The sequence below is a fragment of the Eubalaena glacialis genome, chromosome 10 (genome assembly GCF_028564815.1).
Source record: "Eubalaena glacialis isolate mEubGla1 chromosome 10, mEubGla1.1.hap2.+ XY, whole genome shotgun sequence".
NCBI lineage: Eukaryota > Metazoa > Chordata > Mammalia > Artiodactyla > Balaenidae > Eubalaena > Eubalaena glacialis.
In genome coordinates this window covers 65,876,173-65,894,676 of record NC_083725.1, presented here as the reverse complement: position 1 = coordinate 65,894,676, position 18,504 = coordinate 65,876,173, and the positions used below count along the sequence as shown (strand labels likewise).

The window sequence follows — 18,504 nt, the reverse complement described above, 5'->3', positions numbered from 1 at the left end:
ATTGCTTTCGGTAGTATAGTCATTTTCACAGTGTTGATTCTTCCAATCCAAGAACATGGTATATCTCTCCATCTGTTTGTATCATCTTTAATTTCTTTCATCAGTGTCTTACAGTTTTCTGCATACAGGGCTTTTGTCTCCTTAGGTAGGTTTATTCCTAGGTATTTTATTCTTTTTGTTGCAATGGTAAATGGGAGTGTTTCCGTAAATTCCCTGTCAGATTTTTCATCATTAGTGTATAGAAATGCAAGAGATATCTGTGCATTAATTTTGTATCCTGCTACTTTACCAAAATCATTGATTAGCTCTAGTAGTTTTCTGGTAGCATCTTTAGGATTCTCTATGTATAGTATCATGTCATCTACAAACAGTGATGTATTTACTTCTTCTTTTCTGATTTGGATTCCTTTTCTTTCTTTTTCTTCTCTGATTGCCATGGCTAAAACTTCCAAAACAATGTTGAATAAGAGTGGTGAGAGTGGACAACCTTGTCTTGTTCCTGATCTTAGAGGAAATGTTTTCAGTTTTTCACCACTGAGAACAATGTTGGCTGTGGGTTTGTCATATATGGCCTTTGTTATGTTGAGGTAAGTTCCCTCTATGCCTATTTTCTGGAGGGTTTTTGGGTGTTGAATTTTGTTGAAAGCTTTTTCTGAAGCTATTGAGATGATCATATGGCTTTTCTCCTTCAATTTGTTAATATGGTTTATCACATTGATTAATTTGCATATATTGAAGAATCCTTGCATTCCTGGGATAAACCCCACTTGATCGTAGTGTATGATCCTTTTAATGTGCTGTTGGATTCTGTTTGCTAGTACTTTGTTGAGGATTTTTGCATATATGTTCATCAGTGATACTGGCCTGTAGTTTTCTTTTTTGTGTGACATCTTTGTCTGGTTTGGTATCAGGGTGATGGTGGCCTCATAGAATGAGTTTGGGAGTGTTCCTCTCTCTGCTATATTTTGGAAGAGTTAGAGGATAGGTTTTAGCTCTTCTCTAAATGTTTGATAGAATTCGCCTGTGAAGCCATCTGGTCCTGGGCTTTTGCTGGTTGGAAGATTTTTAATCACAGTTTCAATTTCAGTGCTTGTGATTGGTCTGTTTATATTTTCTATTTCTTCCTGGTTCAGTCGGAAGGTTATGCTTTTCTAAGAATTTGTCCATTTCTTCCAGGTTGTCCATTTTATTGCCATTAGTTGCTTGTAGTAATCTCTCATGATCCTTTGTATTTCTGCAGTGTCAGTTGTTACTTCTCCTTTTTCATTTCTAATTCTATTGATTTGAGCCTTCTCCCTTTTTTTCTTGATGAGTCTGGCTAATGGTTTATCAATTTTGTTTATCTTCTCAAAGAACCAGCTGTTAGTTTTATTGATCTTTGCCATTGTTTCCTTCATTTCTTTTTCATTTATTTCTGATCTGATCTTTATGATCTCTTTCCTTCTGTTAACGTTGTGGGTTTTTTGTTCTTCTTTCTCTAATTGCTTTAGGTGTAAGTTTAGGTTGTTTATTTGAGATGTTTCTCGTTTCTTGAGGTAGGATTGTATTGCTATAAACTTCCCTCTTATAAATGCTTTGCTGCATCCCATAGGGTTTGGGTCATCGTGTTTTCATTGTCATTTGTTTCCAGGTATTTTTTGATTTCCTCTTTGATTTCTTCAGTTATCTCTTGGTTATTTAGTAGTGTATTGTTTAGCCTCCATCTGTTTGTATTTTTTACAGATTTTTTCCTATAATTGATATCTAGTCTCATAGCGTTGTGATTGGAAAAGATACTTGATATGATTTCAATTTTCTTAAATTTATCAAGGCTTGATTTGTGACCCAAGATATGATCTATCCTGGAGAATGTTCCATGAGCACTTGAGAAGAAAGTGTATTCTGTTGTTTTTGGATGGAATGTCTGAAAAATATCAATTAAGTCCATCTTGTTTAATGTATCATTTAAAGCTTGTGTTTCCTTATTTTCATTTTAGATGATCTGTCCATTGGTGAAAGTGGGGGTGTCAAAGTCCCCTACTATGATGGTGTTACTGTTGATTTCCCCTTTTATGGCTGTTAGCATTTGCCTTATATATTGAGGTGCTCCTATGTTGAGTGCATAAATATTTACAATTGTTATATCTTCTTCTTGGATTGATCCCTTGATCATTATGTAGTGTCCTTCTTTGTCTCTTGTAACAGTCTTTATTTTAAAGTCTACTTTGGCTGATATGAGAACTGCTACTTCAGCTTTCTTTTGATTTCCATTTGCATGGAATATCTTTTTCCATCCCCTCACTTTCATTCTGTATTTGTCCCTAGGTCTGAAGTGGGTCTCTTGTAGACAGCATATATATGGGTCTTGTTTTTGTATCCATTCAGCCAGTCTATGTCTTTTGGTTGGAGTATTTAATGCATTTACATTTAAGGTAATTATCGATATATATGTTCCTATTACCATTTTAATCGTTTTGGGTTTGTTACTGAAGGTCTTTTCCTTCTGTTGTGTTTTCTGCCTGGAGAAGTTCCTTTAGCATTTGTTGTAAAGCTGGTTTGGTGGTGCTGGATTCTCTTTGCTTTTGCTTGTCTGTAAAGTTTTAATTTCTCTGTTGAATATGAATGAGATCCTTGCTGGGTAGAGTAATCTTGGTTGTAGGTATTTTCCCTTTCATCACTTTAAATACGTCCTGCCACTCCCTTCTGGCTTGCAGAGTTTCTGCTGAAACATCAGCTGTTAACCTTATGGGGATTCCCTTGTATGTTATTTGTTGTTTTTCCCTTGCTGCTTTTACTTTTTCTTTGTATTTAATTTTTGATAGTTTGATTAATGTGTGTCTTGGAGTTTGTCTCCCTGGATTTATCCTGTATGAGACTCTGCACTTCCTGGACTTGATTGACTATTTCCCTTCCCATATTAGGGAAGTTTTCAACTATAATCTATTCAAATACTTTCTCAGTCCCTTTCTTTTTCTCTTCTTCTTCTGGGACCCCTATAATTCGAATGTTGGTGTGTTTAATATTGTCCCAGAAGTCTCTGAGATTGTCCTCAATTCTTTTCATTCTTTTTCTTTATTCTGCTCTGTGGTAGTTATTTCCACTATTTTATCTTCCAGGCTACCTATCGGTTATTCTGCTGATTCCTTCTGGAGAATTTCTAATTTCATTTATTTTGTTGTTCATCATTGTTTGTTTGCTCTTTAGCTCTTCTAGGTCCTTGTTAAATGTTTCTTGTATTTTATCCATTCTATTTCCAAGATTTTGGATCATCTTTACTATCATTACTCTGAATTCTTTTTCAGGTAGACTGCCTATTTCCTCTTCATTTGTTTGTCCTGGTGGGTTTTTACCTTGCTCCTTCATCTGCTGTGTGTTTCTCTGTCTTCTCAGTTTGCTTATCTTACTGTGTTTGGGGTCTCCTTTTCGCAGACTGCAGGTTCGTAGTTCCCGTTGTTTTTGGTGTCTGCCCCCAGTGGGTAAGGTTGGTTCAGTGGGTTGTGTAGGCTTCCTGGTGGAGCGGACTGGTGCCTGTGTTCTGGTGGATGAGGCTGGATCTTGTTTTTCTGGTGGGTCGGACCACGTCCGGTGGTGTGTTTTGGGGTGTCTGTGACCTTATTATGATTTTAGGCAGCCTCTCTGCTAATGGTGGGGTTGTGTTCCTCTCTTGCTAGTTGTTTGGCATAGGGTGTCCAGCACTGTAGCTTGCTGGTTGCTGAGTGTAGCTGGGTCTTAGCGTTGGGGTGGGGATCTCTGGGAGAGCTTTCGTCATTTGATATTACATGGAGCCGGGAGGTCTCTGGTGGACCAATGTCCTCAACTCGGCTCTCCCACCTCAGAGGCACAGGCCTGACACCCAGCCAGAGCACCAAGACCCTGTCAGCCACATGGCTCAGAAGAAAAGGGAGAAGGGAAGGGGAGGGGAGGGGAGGGGAGGGGAGGGGAGGGGAGGGGAGGGGGAAAGAATAAAATAAAGTTTTTAAAATACAAAATTTAAAAATTATTAAAAATAAAAAAATTAAAAGAAAAGGAAGGAAAGAAAGAAGAGAGCAACCAAACCAAAAAACAAATCCACCAATGATAACAAGTGCTAAAAACTACACACACACAAAAATGGACAGACAGAACCCTAGGACAAATGGTAAAAGCAAAGCTATACAGGCAAAATCACACAAAGAAGCATACACATACACACAAAAAGAGAAAAAGGAAAAAAATATATATATGTATATATAAAAAAAAAGGAGAGCAACCAAATCAGTAAACAAATCTACCAATGATAATAAACTCTAAATATTAAACTAAGATAAACATAAAACCAGAAACAAATTAGGTGCAGAAAGCAAACCCCAAGTCTACAGTTGCTCCCAAAGTCCACTGCCTCAATTTTGGGATGATTCATTGTCTATTCAGATATTCCACAGATGCAGAGTACATCAAGTTGATTGTGGAGATTTAATCCGCTGCTCCTGAGGCTGCTGGGAAAAATTTCCCTTTCTCTTCTTTGTTCGCACGGCTCCTGGGGTTCAGCTTTGGTTTAGGCCCCACCTCTGCATGTAGGTCGCCTGAGGGCGACTGTTCTTTGCTCAGACAGGACAGGGTTAAAGTAGCAGCTGATTAGGGGGCTCTGGGTCACTCAGGCTGGGGGGAGGGAGGCTTACAGAATGCAGGGCGAGCCTGCGGTGGCAGAGGCCAGCATGACGTTGCAACAGCCTGAGGCATGCCGTGTGTTCTCCAGGGGAAGTTGTCCCTGGATCACGGGACCCTGGCAGTGGCAGGCTGCACAGGCTCCCGGCAGGGGAGGTGTGGACAGTGACCTGTGCTTGCACACAGGCTTCTAGGTGGCGGCAGCAGCAGCAGCAGCCTTAGTGTTTCATGCCCGTCTCTGGTGTCCGCGCTGATAGCCGCGGCTCCCGCCCATCCCTGGAGCTCGTTTAGGCGCTGCTATGAATCCCCTCTCCTCGTGCACCCCGAAACAATGGTCTCTTGCCTCTTAGGCAGTTCCAGACTTTTCCCCAGACTCCCTCCCAGCTAGCTGTGGTGCACTACCCCCCTTCAGGCTGTGTTCACGCAGCCAACCCCAGTCCTCTCCCTGGGATCCAACCTCCGAAGTCCGAGCCTCAGCTCCCAGCCCCAACCCGCCCCGGCGGGTGAGTAGACAAGCCTCTCAGGCTGGTGAGTGCTGGTCGGCACCGATCCTCTGTGTGGGAATCTCTCCACTTTGCCCTCTGCACCCCTGTTGCTGCGCTCTCCTCCTTGGCTCTGAAGCTTCCCCCAACCGCCACCCCCTGTCTCTGCCAGTGAAGGGGCTTCCTAGTGTGTGGAAACCTTTCCTCCTTCACAGCTCCCTCCCAGAGGTGCAGGTCCCATCCCTATTCTTTTGTCTCCGTTTTTTCTGTTTTCTTTTGCCCTACCCAGGTATGTGGGGAGTTTCGTGCCTTTTGGGAAGTCTGAGGTCTTCTACCAACGTCCAGTAAGTGTTCTGTAGGAGTTGTTCCACATGCAGATGGATTTCAGATGTATTTGTGGGGAGGAAGATGATCTCCACGTCTTACTCCTCCACCATCTTGAAGGTCTCCCTATTGTAGTATTTTTATCCCCAATTTACAAATAAAAAAATAACCTGTCTGAGGCCCAGACAGGTTAACTAACATTTCCAAGTTCACACAGTAAGTGGTTAGAGCCAAGAGTTGAATCTGCATATTCTAACCCAGAGTGTGTGCTGCCTAGGAAAGCCTTTGGGATACTGGCCCCACCTCCCTGAACAAAGTGACTTTGGGTCCTTTAAAAAAGCCCAGGCCAGGTGTAGAAGGAAGTTTTTTATTTACATTCTTTTATACTCTTTGAATTTTGAATCACATGAATTTATTATCAACTCAAATATTATGAGTTAAAATATTAAAATGAAAAGTTTTACTTAATAAAGTTTTATTTGATATATCCAAAGGGACAACTTTAAGACATTACTGATTTAGGGGGATAGGATTATGGAGGAGTGTATTGCTTTCTAATTTATAGATTTTTGTAATTACTGAATTTTATATAATGAACAAGTTTACTTTGCAATCAATTTTAAAAAACAAAAATGTTAGAAAAGTATATAGTACATACATGAAGCGGGATAGTATGGGGACAGACAAGTGGAGAGGCTTTACCTATGCCAAGGGACCTGCCATCCAAGGTTTCCTTGAGGGTCATCTACAGAAAACTGCCCGAGCCACCAAGAAAGAAGGGGTAAGCAATTTTACACCGCCGCCAGAGGGCCTCAGTGCAGTACTGGCCCTATGAGATTGTGCCCTTGGCCTTGATCCCCTTTCTCCTGCTCCTGACCCTGATCAAGACAGAAACAAGGGCCAGTGAACCTGGAGTTACGGAGAAAGCAACAAGAAATATTTAGGCCTCTCATTTAAAAAGCTTTAATTTTCAAGGCAGTTTAGAGTCTGGGTTATTCTCTGGACTAGACTGTTGATGCTGAACTGAGGCTTTTTGGTGACTAAACTGTACTTTAAGAAATTATCTAAGAGTGACTAGAAAAGCTATGGGATCTGAGTGAGACATCATTCAAGGGCAGGGAAAGATCTAGTTCACAGAGCAGTTTAAAGAGTCAGTGGAGAGAAATTAAGCTGTTTTCTGTTATAGATGTCCGACTCAGTCAACATACTCTACACTGACTTGAAAAACAGCTTCTGAAGCAGTTAACTGGTTAGCTGGGGTTCCCTCTACAGACAGTAAGTGGTGGGATTTAGCTGGGATTAAAACACAGGTCTTCAGGTCCCCACACTTCTGGCCATAAGCAGTAGCAGGACAGAGGGGAAATCAAGCTCGGTGGCTGGACACTCACTCTCCTTTTCAAAAGCATTTTGCTCAGGACACACAGTTTTCACTTTGGAATCAAGTACACTTGATTTTCTCCCCACACCCCATGCCACTGTCATTGTTGCTGTGCCTACAGGAAGGTGTGGCTGCAGTAACAAAACTCTGGAGTCAGACCTCATTTTGAATCTTGTATCGTGTGAAGCTACAAACTTCAGATCCCCCATGGGGATACTCCTAGTGGCTAACTCAGAGGGTTAAATTACATAAAGCATGAAAGGCACAGTGTGAGGATTCAATAAATAGCAATTATTAAAACAACATTAATTTTTCCCTGAAAATCACAGAGGGATCTGGGTGAGAGAAGGGGGAATGCCATCTCCAATGTCACATAAATCTCTGCTCTTAAGCAGCTTCCCTGGGGACTGACTGCACAGTGGGCAATGTAGGGGTGGGGTGGGGGACAGAGACCCCTATTATACCAGAGTTGGAAGAACAATCTGGACTATCAGCTCACCATGAAGAAGTAAGGGTGATTTATCTCATTCAGGACCTGAATGTTGTCTGTGGTCACTGAGTAAATGCTGGAGCACCAGGCCAGTGAGAAAAGCCAAGGTTCATTGACGATGTATAAGTTGATGTTGATGTTAACTGCTTTATATTCTCTGGGAAGAAAAAGAATCCACAGGAGATTTAGACTTAATCTCACTCTCATCATGTAAAAGGGAAACAGCCACCATGTTTGTGAAAGGCTGTTGCTTAAATCACCAGAAGTAGTTGGTAGTAGGACAACTTATGATATGACATGCAGAATGAGCTCATGTTACAGTGAGATAAAGAACTGGATTTAATACCTTTGCTCCTGTACCAACAGTAGTATTTTAGTAAACTGGCTTCCTAAGGGAAAGAGAAGGGAAAGAAGGAGGAGAGGGAGAGAGGGAGGGAGGAAGGAAGGGGAGATGGAGGGAAAGAAAAAAAAAAAGCCCTAACTGTAGAATTTGCCAATTTCCATGGTGTAAATACTCCCACAATTTGCTCCCATAAGCTGAAATGAACCAGCTCCAGTACACTATTGTGTAGCAAATGTACTTACTTCCATCAGAGTACTTACCACACTCTACTCTATTTATCTGCTTTCCTATCAGTCTTCTTTACTTGACTGTAAGCAAATTAAAAGCAGAGACTGTGTCTTACTCATCTCTGTATATCCAGTACCTAGCATACCTGCCTTCAGAAATAGTTAAAGGAAGGAATGAAGAAATGAACACCAATTTGGTGAATATTTAAATTTCAAATATAAAGAATTTCTATAAGCATTGAGTAGGGGGAATGGAACACAACACTTCCCAATGTCAGAACTTCAAATGTCAGTAAATATTTGTGCACTATCTACAGAAACAGTAGAAGAACACCTAGTCAAGTTGTCATTTTCAGAGATTATATTTCTCAGAAAATACACCATGTAAGTGCCTTCAAAAGACTTTTTAAACCCTGAGATGGTATAGCATATTGAAAACAGCTCTGTACAAGCCTGGGTTTGAATCCCAGCCACATACTAACTTGGCAATTTCTTAGGCTCAGTGTATAAACTGTAAAATAAAAATAACCATACCACCTTTACAGGAGTGCCTGCCATTAGTTACCCAATATGTTAGATTGTCTTTAAGACAATTCTACAGATCACCTAAATATAAATTTAAAAAATAGAAATAAGGAAATGGTTTTGAAAAAGCTACTTTTTATACTTTTTGAAACCAACACACAAAAACCAAACACATTTCTATATATTAATAAACATATAGAAATTGAAATTTAAAACAATACTATTAGCAATCACTCCAAAGAAAATTAAATAATTAGCTATAAACTTAACAAAACAAGGAAGGATCTGAAAGCTGTTAACTGCATAATAGTGATGAAAGAATATGTTTAAAACATAGGAGAAATCTTTGAGATCTAAGAGGTAGACAAAGAACTCTTAGACTTGACACTAAAAGCATGATCCATAAAAGGTAAAATTGACAAGTTAGACCTCATCAAAATTTAAAAATTCTGCTCTGTGGGTGACTCTGTTAAGAGGATGCTACAGACCAGCCATACTGGGACAAATTATTTACAAACAACATATGCAACAGAGGACTAGTATCTATAATATAGAGAGAACCCTCAAAATTCAATAATAAAAAAAATTCAAGCAATTCAGTTAGAAAGGATATGAAGAGACGTTTCATTGAAGAGGGTATACCATTGGAAAATAAACACACGATAATATGGGCAACATCATTAGCCATCAGAGAATGAAAATTAAAACCACAATGAGATGTCACTACACACCTATCGGAATGGCTACAATAATATAGTGACAATGCCAAAAATTGGTAAGGATGTAGAGGCTCTAGGTCATTATACATTGCTGGCAGGAACATAAAAGTGTCCCAAAAAAAGTTTGGCAGTTTCTCATAAAACTAGACAAGTAATTACCATAACCCAGCAACTGCATTCTTAGGTATTTATCTCATAAAAACACTTATTTCACAGGAGAGGATTCTTGGAAGATGGCAGAGAAGGAAACACCAGGAATCTCTCTCCCCACCTAGACAACAACTGCACTAAAAGAATCTGCCTAATATAACTATTTTGTAGCTATGGAATCTATTGAAGGCTTTCAACTTCCAGGGGAGTTTTGGATGGTAAGTTATAGTTAACTTTGGTTGATTTCATCACTTGGCACAGTAGCAGTTACAGTACACCAGCCCCATGGCAGGCAGCCGTGCCCATGTTCCTGAAGCAGCTTGCACAAACCTTGTAGGAGCCAAGGTGAGCCAAAAGGATGCTATCCTTCATATATTAGGGATCTGTGCTCTGATCACTGATTGATGCTTCCATTCACAGAGCTGTAGACAGAGTAGGGAAGCCATGATTTTTGTACCTCCCCCCACTGTTGCAAACCCCTCCCACTCCCACTGAAGTGACTACCAGGGGTTAAAAGGGCCAGCACTCTTTCCTCCCCACCTTTTATTTTTCTTTTTTTCCCTTTTTGGGAGTCATACATTAAAGACTAGGACATGCAAAAGCAATTTATATATGGAGAAAATTAGAAAGTGACCATGTATGAGCAGGGAAAGGAACACAAGAGATTTGAGAAGAACTCAGGCTGATCCTTGGCACAGAGACAGCCAACAACAACAAATAAACAAATAACAAAAATACAGCATACCTTGAGGAAGGGAAGAATCTGATTTCCAGAGTTACCAGATTATTAGATTGAAATATACATTTTTCAACAAAAAAAAAATCACAAGGCATACTAAGAAACAAGAAAATAGGGTCCATTCAAAGGAAAAAAAATAAATTGCTAAAAACTGTTCCCAGAAAAGAATTGTTGGCAGATATGCTAGACAAAGACTTGGAAACAAATCTCTTAAAGATACTCAAAGAACTAAAGGAAGATGTAGATAAAGTTTAAAAATGTATAAACAAAATTTAAATATTAATAAAGGAACATAAATCCTAAAAAAGAAACCAAAAAGAATTCTAGAACTGAACAGTATAGTAACTGAAATGAAAATTTTGATATTAGGATCCAAAGGCAGATTTGAGCAGGCAGAAGAAAGAATTGGTGAACTTGAAGATAGGCCAATAGACGTTAACCATTCTGAAGAACAGAAAGAAAAAAAATTGAAGAAAAGTGAACAGCCTAAGATATCTATGGGACACCATCAAACAGATCAATATATGCATTCTTGGATTCCCAAAAGGAAAAGAGAAAGAGAACAGGACAGAAAGAATATTTGAAGAAATAATGGCTTAAAACTTCTCAAATTTGATCAAAGACATGAAGGAAAACATCCAAGAAGATCAACCACCTCCAAGTAAGATGAATTCAAAGGGACTCACACTGAGACACATTATAATCAGACTTTCAAAAGCCAGAGAGAGAATACTGAAAGCACCAAGAGAGAAGCAACTTGTCTCATACAAGGAATCCTCAACATCACCAGAAGATTTCTCATCAGAACTTTGGAGGCCAGAAGGCAGTGGACCAACCTATTCAAAGTGTTAAAATACTGTCAGTGAAGGATCCTATATCCAGAAAAACTGTCATTCAGAAGTGAGAAACAAATTAAGATATTCCCAGAAGAACTAAAGCTGAGGGAGTTCATGGCCACTAGACTCACCTTGCAAGAAAAACTAAATGGAGTCCTGCAAGGTGAAATGAATGGACACTAGACAGTTACTGAGAACTGAATGAAGAAATAAAGATCTCAATAAAAGCAAATATATGGGCAATTATAAAAGCTAGTATTATTGTAACAATGGTTTGTAACTGTACTTTTTATTTTCTACATGATTTGAGACTAGTATATCTAAAGAAAAAAATAATTATTAGTCTAAAAGTTAGTATTATTGTAAATTTGGTTTGTAGCTCCAAAAGTTGTTTTCTATGTAATTTGAGACTAATGCATTTTTTTAAATTACTAGTTTATGTTTTGGGGCACACAATATATAAAGATTTAATTTTCTGACATTAACAACCCAGAAAGGTAGGAATAGATCTGTAAAGGAACAGAGTTTTTCTATATTATTGAAGTTAAGCTGATATAAATTCAAATAAGAGTGTTAAAACTTTAGTATAGTAAATGTAATTCCCATGGTAACCACAAATAAAATAGATATAGAATATACACCCCCAAAAAATGAGAAAAGGATTTAAACATTTCACTATAAAAGATGAACAAAACAACAAAGAAAACTGTAATGCAGAAACCAAAGGGACAAAAAAGCTATAAGGCATATAGAAAGTAAAGAAAAAACAAAACAAAACAGATGACAGAAAATAACAAATATTTACAGAAATGACAGAAGTAACAGTGTGACAAAATCCCTCCTTGTCAGTAATTATTTTAAATGTAAATGGGTCAACCTCTCTAAGTAAAAGACAGAGACTGGCAGAAAAGATAAAACATATGTTTCAATTCATGATGTCTACAAGAGACTCACTTTATATTCAAAGACACAGATAGATTACAAGGGAAAGGATGGAAAGACAGTCCATGCAGATAGTAACCAACAAGAGCAGGGGTGGCTATGCTGATGTTAGACAAAATAGGCTTTATATCAAGGTTGTAAGAGACAAAGAAGGACATTATATATTAATAAGAGATTCAATACAGCAAGAAGATACAACATGTAAACATTTACACACCTAATGACAGACCAGCAAAATTTACAGAGCAAAAACTGACAGAATTGAAGGGAGAAATAGACAGCTGTACAATAATCATTAGAGATTTCAATATCCCACTCTCAACAATGGATAGAACAACCAAACCAAAGGTAAGTAAGGAAATAGAGTACTTAATCAACACAAGGACTAACTATATCTAACAGACATATATATAACACTCAGCCCAACACTAACAACATACACATTCTTCTCAAGTGCACACTTTGCAAGACAGACCACATGTTAGGCAACAAATTAAGTCTTGATAGATTCAAATAGATTGATACCATACAAAGTATCTCCTCCAACCACAACAAGATGAAATTAGAAGTCAATAACAGAAGGAAAACTGGAAAATTCACATATTCGTGGAACTTAACACACTTTTAAACTACCAATGGATCAAAAAAGAAATCACAAGGGAAATTACAAAATACTTGGAGACAAATGAGAATAAAAACACAACATACCAAAATTATGGCATGCAGCAAAAGTGGTGCTGGGGATAAATTCATAGTTATACATGCTTACATTTAAAAAACAAGAAAGATCTCAAATCAGCATCCTAACTTTGTAACTTAAGGAACTAGAAAAAGAAGAACAAATTGATCCAACATAGCAAAAGAAAGAAAATAATAAAGATTAGAGCAGATATAAATGAAATAGAAAACAGAAAACCAATAGAGAAAATCAATGAACCCAAAGGTTAGTTCTTCAAAAAGATCAACAAAATTGATAAACCTTTATCTAGAGGTACTATTAATAAAAAGAGAAACTCAAATTACTGAAAGCAGAAATAAAATTGGGGATATTACTACCAATTTTACAGAAATAAAAAGGATTATAAGAGAGTACTATGAACAGTTGTATCCCGACAAATTGGATAACCTAGATGAAACAAATTCCTAGAAACACAAAACCTACCTTTTAATCATAAAGAATTTAAAAATGCAAATAGACATACAATGAATAAGGAGATTGAATCATTAACCAAAAACCTTCCAACAAAGAAAAGTCCTGGACCCATTGCCTTCACTGTTGAATTCCACAAAACGTTTCAAGAAGAACTAATACTAACCCATTAGGATAGCTACATCAAGAAAAAAAACAAACAAACCAGAAATCAACAAGGGTGCGGAGGACATAGAGAAATTGGAACCTCTGTGTACTGTTGGTACAGCTGTTATGGAAAGCAGTATGACAGTTCCTCAAAATATTAAAAATAGAATTACCATATGATCAGAAAGTCCACTTAATGGATATATTGCCAAAACAATTGAAAGAAGGGTCTTGAAGAGATATTTGTACACCCATGTTCATAGCAGCATTATTCACTATAGCTAGAATGTGGAAGCAACTCAAGTGTTCATCAACTGATGAATGAATAAGCAAACTGTGGTATATACATGCAATGGAATATTATTTAGCCTTAAAAAAGAAAGAAATTCTGCAATGGATGGATTTAACATGGATGAACCTAGAGGATTTTATGCTAAGTGAAATAAGCCAGTTGCAAAAAGACAAATACTACATGATTCCACTTACATAAGTCAAAATCAGAGAAAGAAAGCAGAATGGTGGTTGCCAGGGTCTGGGGGTTGGGGAGTTGGTAGGGATGTTATTGTTTAATGAGTATAGAATTTGAGCTTACAAGACGAAAAGAGTTAGGTAGCTTGATGGCAGAGATGGCTGCACAATGTAATGAATGTATATTAAAATGACTGAACTGTATGTTTACAAATGATTAAAACAGTACATTTTATATTATGTGTATTTTTACCACAGTTAAAACATTTTTAAAAAATGACTAAAATCTGAATAAACTATAGGCTTTTAGTTTAAAAACCTTATGTTCACAATGAAAACCTGTACACAAATATTCATAACAGATTTATTTATAATAGCTCATAAACAGAAACAGTCAGATAGCCTTAAGTTGGTGAATGATTAAACAAACTTCAGTACCTCCACACAATGGAATACTACTCAGCAATGAAAAAGGATAAACTATTGATATATGTAATAACCTGGATAACTCTCAAAGGGAATTATATTGAATGAAAAAAAGCCAATCACAACAGGTTATATACTCTATGATACTATCTATATTACATTCTCAAAATGACAAAATAATAAAAGTAGAGAACAGATTAGTGATTGTGAAGAGCTAGGGTTTGGGGTGAGGGGAAGTGGATGGAAGTAAGGGGAGCGTAGTTATCAAAGGGAAACAAAAAGAATACTTCCAGTGATGAAACTAGTCTATGTCTTGGTTGTGGCATTGGATATACAACCCTACACATGTGATAAAACTGCACAGAGCTATATATACAAACACACACAAGATGAATATAAGTAAAACTGGGGAAATTTGAATAAGATTGGTGGGTTGCATCAATGTCAATACCTTGGTTTTGATATTGTACTAAAGTTTTGCAAGTTTTACCATTGGAGTAAACTGGGTAAAAGGTATACAGGATCATTTTGTGTTATTTCTTACAGGTTAATATGCAATTATCTCAAAATAAAAAGTTTAATTTAAAAAACACAATTTTTAAAAATATAATAAAAATGTACTCTGGGGTTTATAACAAAAATATTATTTATAACAACAATAGCACAAAGGGCAGCAGATAGTCAATGGAATTAAGATTTTAATATTCTATACTCTATATTATGGAATAATTTAACTCAAGGTGGATTGTAGTAAGATAAGGATACTTTTTACAATTCCTAGAGCAACCAGTAAAAAATAATTTAAAAATGTAAGAAGCCAGTAGAGGAGATAGAATAGAATACTAAAAAATAATTGATTAACAAAAAAAAATTAAAAGGCAGGAATAGAATGACCAAAATAACCAACCTAGAATAAAAAGGACAAATAGAAAAAATGGTATGATGTAATATAAACCCAAGTATATTAATTATTAAACTAAATATTAATGGGCCAAACATTCCCATTGAAAAGCAGAGACTGTCCTACCAAATATAAAAGCAAGAACCAATAATATTTTTTAAGAGATGTTTATAAGAGATGTACTTTAAATATAAAGACACAAAGCAGTTGAAAGACAAAGGACACAAAAAGAAATTCACACAAATACTAATTATAAGAAAGCAAGTGTGGCAATATTAATAAAAGTAATCTTTAGACAAGAATTATAACCAGAGAAAATGGACATTTCATAATGAAAGGGTGGATTCACCAAAAAGATCTAACAATTCTAAAATGCAAATACACCTAATAAAAGAGTTTAAAATATGAGAAGCCAAACAACCATAACAATCACAATAACAGCAACAAACAGAGCTAAAGGGAGAAATATACAAATCAACAATCATAGTTGGAGATACTACAACCCCTTCTCCATAACTGACAGATGATGCACAAGGAGGCCTTAATTTCTCTCTGACTGAAGAGGTTGCTCCCAGAAGAAAGAAGGAAGAAGCATGGTCTAATCTCCTTGTCAACATGATACCTACATCTTTTCTAAATAGAATAATATTTACCAGGAAGAGAGGCCTTATGTATAGAACATTTTTTAAAAGGATGTTTGTGGTTGAGTATTTCTTTATTATATATTTTGTAAATAAATACAGAATGTGGATTTATGAGGCATGCGTCCCTGGAGAAAGTCACATAAGCTATACAACTCCCTGGGAGTATTAAATGCAGATGTTCTGTAACTCAAATGCTCTCCTTCTAAGTGAAATAACCCTGCAAACACTCACTTGGAGGCCGTATCTATTACCGTGGGCCACAGAGTATGTGTCCAATAAAGGAAGAAACCTGCAAAGTTGAAATCAATGTCTCTGACCTCTCCTTGCTTTGTCTGAGCCTCTTGATAGACTGCTGTATCTCTGAAATTAATAATAAAACTTCATAGTAGGTAAGTTCTCTGATGTGTGTGAGTTTGATCTGCAAACTAATGTTTTGTGTTAACTGAATAGAAAAAGCAGGGGGAAAATGTAGTATAAAATGCTTAAAAAGACTATCAACCAATTTAAACTAATTGATATTTATAGAATATCACACCCAACAAATGAAGAGAGCTCACCTTTTTTCAGGTGGACATGGGAAGTTCACCAAGATATACAATATAGTGGTCTATAAGACAAGTTTAAATACATTTAAGTATTGAAATCATGTGTTTTATAATGTTCATCAAGCACTCTTGATTAGCACCAAGGTGAGCTTTGGTGAGATTTTTTATCATTTCTATGTGTCTGGACTACAAGAAGAAATCAATGGGGGAGGAGATTTATAAATCAGCATTCATGTCAAGACAAATCAAAATAATGCCTCTATTATTTCAATCAATAAACCATTTTTATTCCCAACATCTGATATACACATTGTGTCCATCTGTTTGTATTTTGAATTGGCAGCTTTGCCTTATACCAAAACAAACCTTTCAAAGGCATATCAATAAAATTAAAAATTTTAAAAGAAAAACAATAAAGTATTGAAATCATATAGAGTTGTTCTCTGGTCACAGTGACCTTAAATCAGAAGTCAATAACACTAGAGTAGACAGAAAATCCTCAAATTTTAAAAAAGTTAGCAACACGTTTCTAAATAATCCGAGTCAAGTGGGAAATATAAAAATTTTTAAATATTTTAAACTGGATAATAAGAATATATCAAAATTATGTGTAGAATGCAATTAAAGCAATGCTTGCAGGGAAATTCATAGCTTTAAATGTTTACATTAGCAAAGAAGATCTAGAATCAATCACCTAATTTTCTGCTTCTAAAAGAAGAGCAAATTAAACCTAAAGGAAATAGAAGAAAGAAAATAATAAAGATAACAGCAGTCAACGAAATAGGAAAGATGATGTGCAACAGAATAAAGCTAACAAAGCCAAAATTTGGTGTTTCGAAATGGTTAATAAACTTCATAAACCCCTGGCAAGACTGACCAAGAATCAGAGGGAAAATAAAAATTTCCAGTACCAAAATGTATTGGAACTACAGGTGACAGTTGCACAACATTGTGAATGTACTAAATGTCACTGAATTGTTTACCTTAAAATGGTTAACTTTATGTGAATTTCACCTCACTAAATTTTTAATAAATTAAAAATTTTTTAAACACTTAAAAATTCCCACATCAGAAATAAAACAGAGGGCATCTCTATATTCATATAAGTTTGATCAAAGTAATGTATTTAAAGCATTCTCAGTCAAAATGGCAAGGTCACAATGTTTTGTGAGTGTGGTCTGATGGAAGTTAAGCACTGATCACAGAGAATGTATTGGAAATGTGATCATAGTAAGTATTCTGGTCATGAACAGTATACAAATAACAAGTTACAACTGCTTAACTTCTTAAAATTTAGTGTTTCTTGAGGGGAATGACTTGGAATAAAGTCTGCTCATGAACTGTCATGATCAACCTTGTATTATAGGCATACGGAAAAAACCCTTATTCTTCTTATTAGAATATATAGTTTCCTTATGAAAAAAGATGATGCCTCGCTTATGTTGACTTTTCACATAAAACTAGCATGGCGCACTGTACATATTACTACTCAGTGAATATCTGCTGAGCTAAATTAAACTGCTTGATTTTCTAATAGGACTCAGGATATGATCTCTCTTAAGTCTGATGCCAGCTGAAACTATGCCCATATAACTACGGCCAAGGAATAACTAAAGGCTTATTAGTGAAAGAATTTGGACTCTGGAGTCTGTCAGGCCTATATTTAAATCTCAGTGTGGTCCCTTACTGACCAACTGTATTGACGTTGGTGAATTACCTAACCTCCCTGAACTTTTCCTCTTTAGAGGCAAGATTCCTCATTCGCAGAATGGTGGTGATGATAATTTCCAGGGCACAGCATGTAAGGATGGTGATGATAAAAGCAACATTCATACGACAACATATGAACAACATTATGTTCATACATTTGCCCAGCATTTTGCCCTGTGCATATATGAATTATGTCACTTAATCCTTTAACCATTCTATCAAGTTACTGTTATCCTTAATTTTCAAATGAGAAAACTGATTATTAGAAACTTGTCCAAAGTCACACGTGTAGCTGATGGGTAAGCCAGAATTTCAAAAAGAGCCTGTGGTCTACCAACAGAACTTGACACATAATAAAGGCTCAATAGTGGAAGCTATTATAATTATTTCCAACTACTAGATTAATCTAAATTATGATTAGGAGAGAAGGAAATCATCTTGGAGCCATTTTCTCTTTGATAAAAAAGTAAAAGGAAATAGAAATACACTCAAAACAGAGGAGTAGTTGGGCAAAGAGAAATCTTCTGAATGGGAAAAAGAGGTAAAACATGTATAATTATCTAATTCTAAAAGAAAAAAGACATATTTTATGATCATCTCCCCCCATGGCCAGAGAGGCCAGAAAAGTCGGAACATGAACAGAGGTGTATCCAACAGCCTAGCTCATGGCTTGAGACACAGAAAGATATTTAGGGGAGTTTTTACTAGCTCAAGGAGATTTTGGAGATATACATG

The 18,504-nt window shown here is 36.6% G+C and overlaps 1 protein-coding gene across 1 annotated transcript in view; it reads right to left on the bottom strand.

The window, feature by feature from the left end:
- The window catches only part of GDPD4 (glycerophosphodiester phosphodiesterase domain containing 4), a 151,053-nt gene that overhangs the window by 21,932 nt on the left and 110,617 nt on the right, over positions 1 to 18,504 (bottom strand). Inside the window, exon 15 of the mRNA XM_061203710.1 lies at positions 7,307 to 7,454. Within this exon, the coding sequence (XP_061059693.1) occupies positions 7,307 to 7,454 (148 nt within the window). The remainder of the gene's footprint in view (positions 1 to 7,306; positions 7,455 to 18,504) is intronic.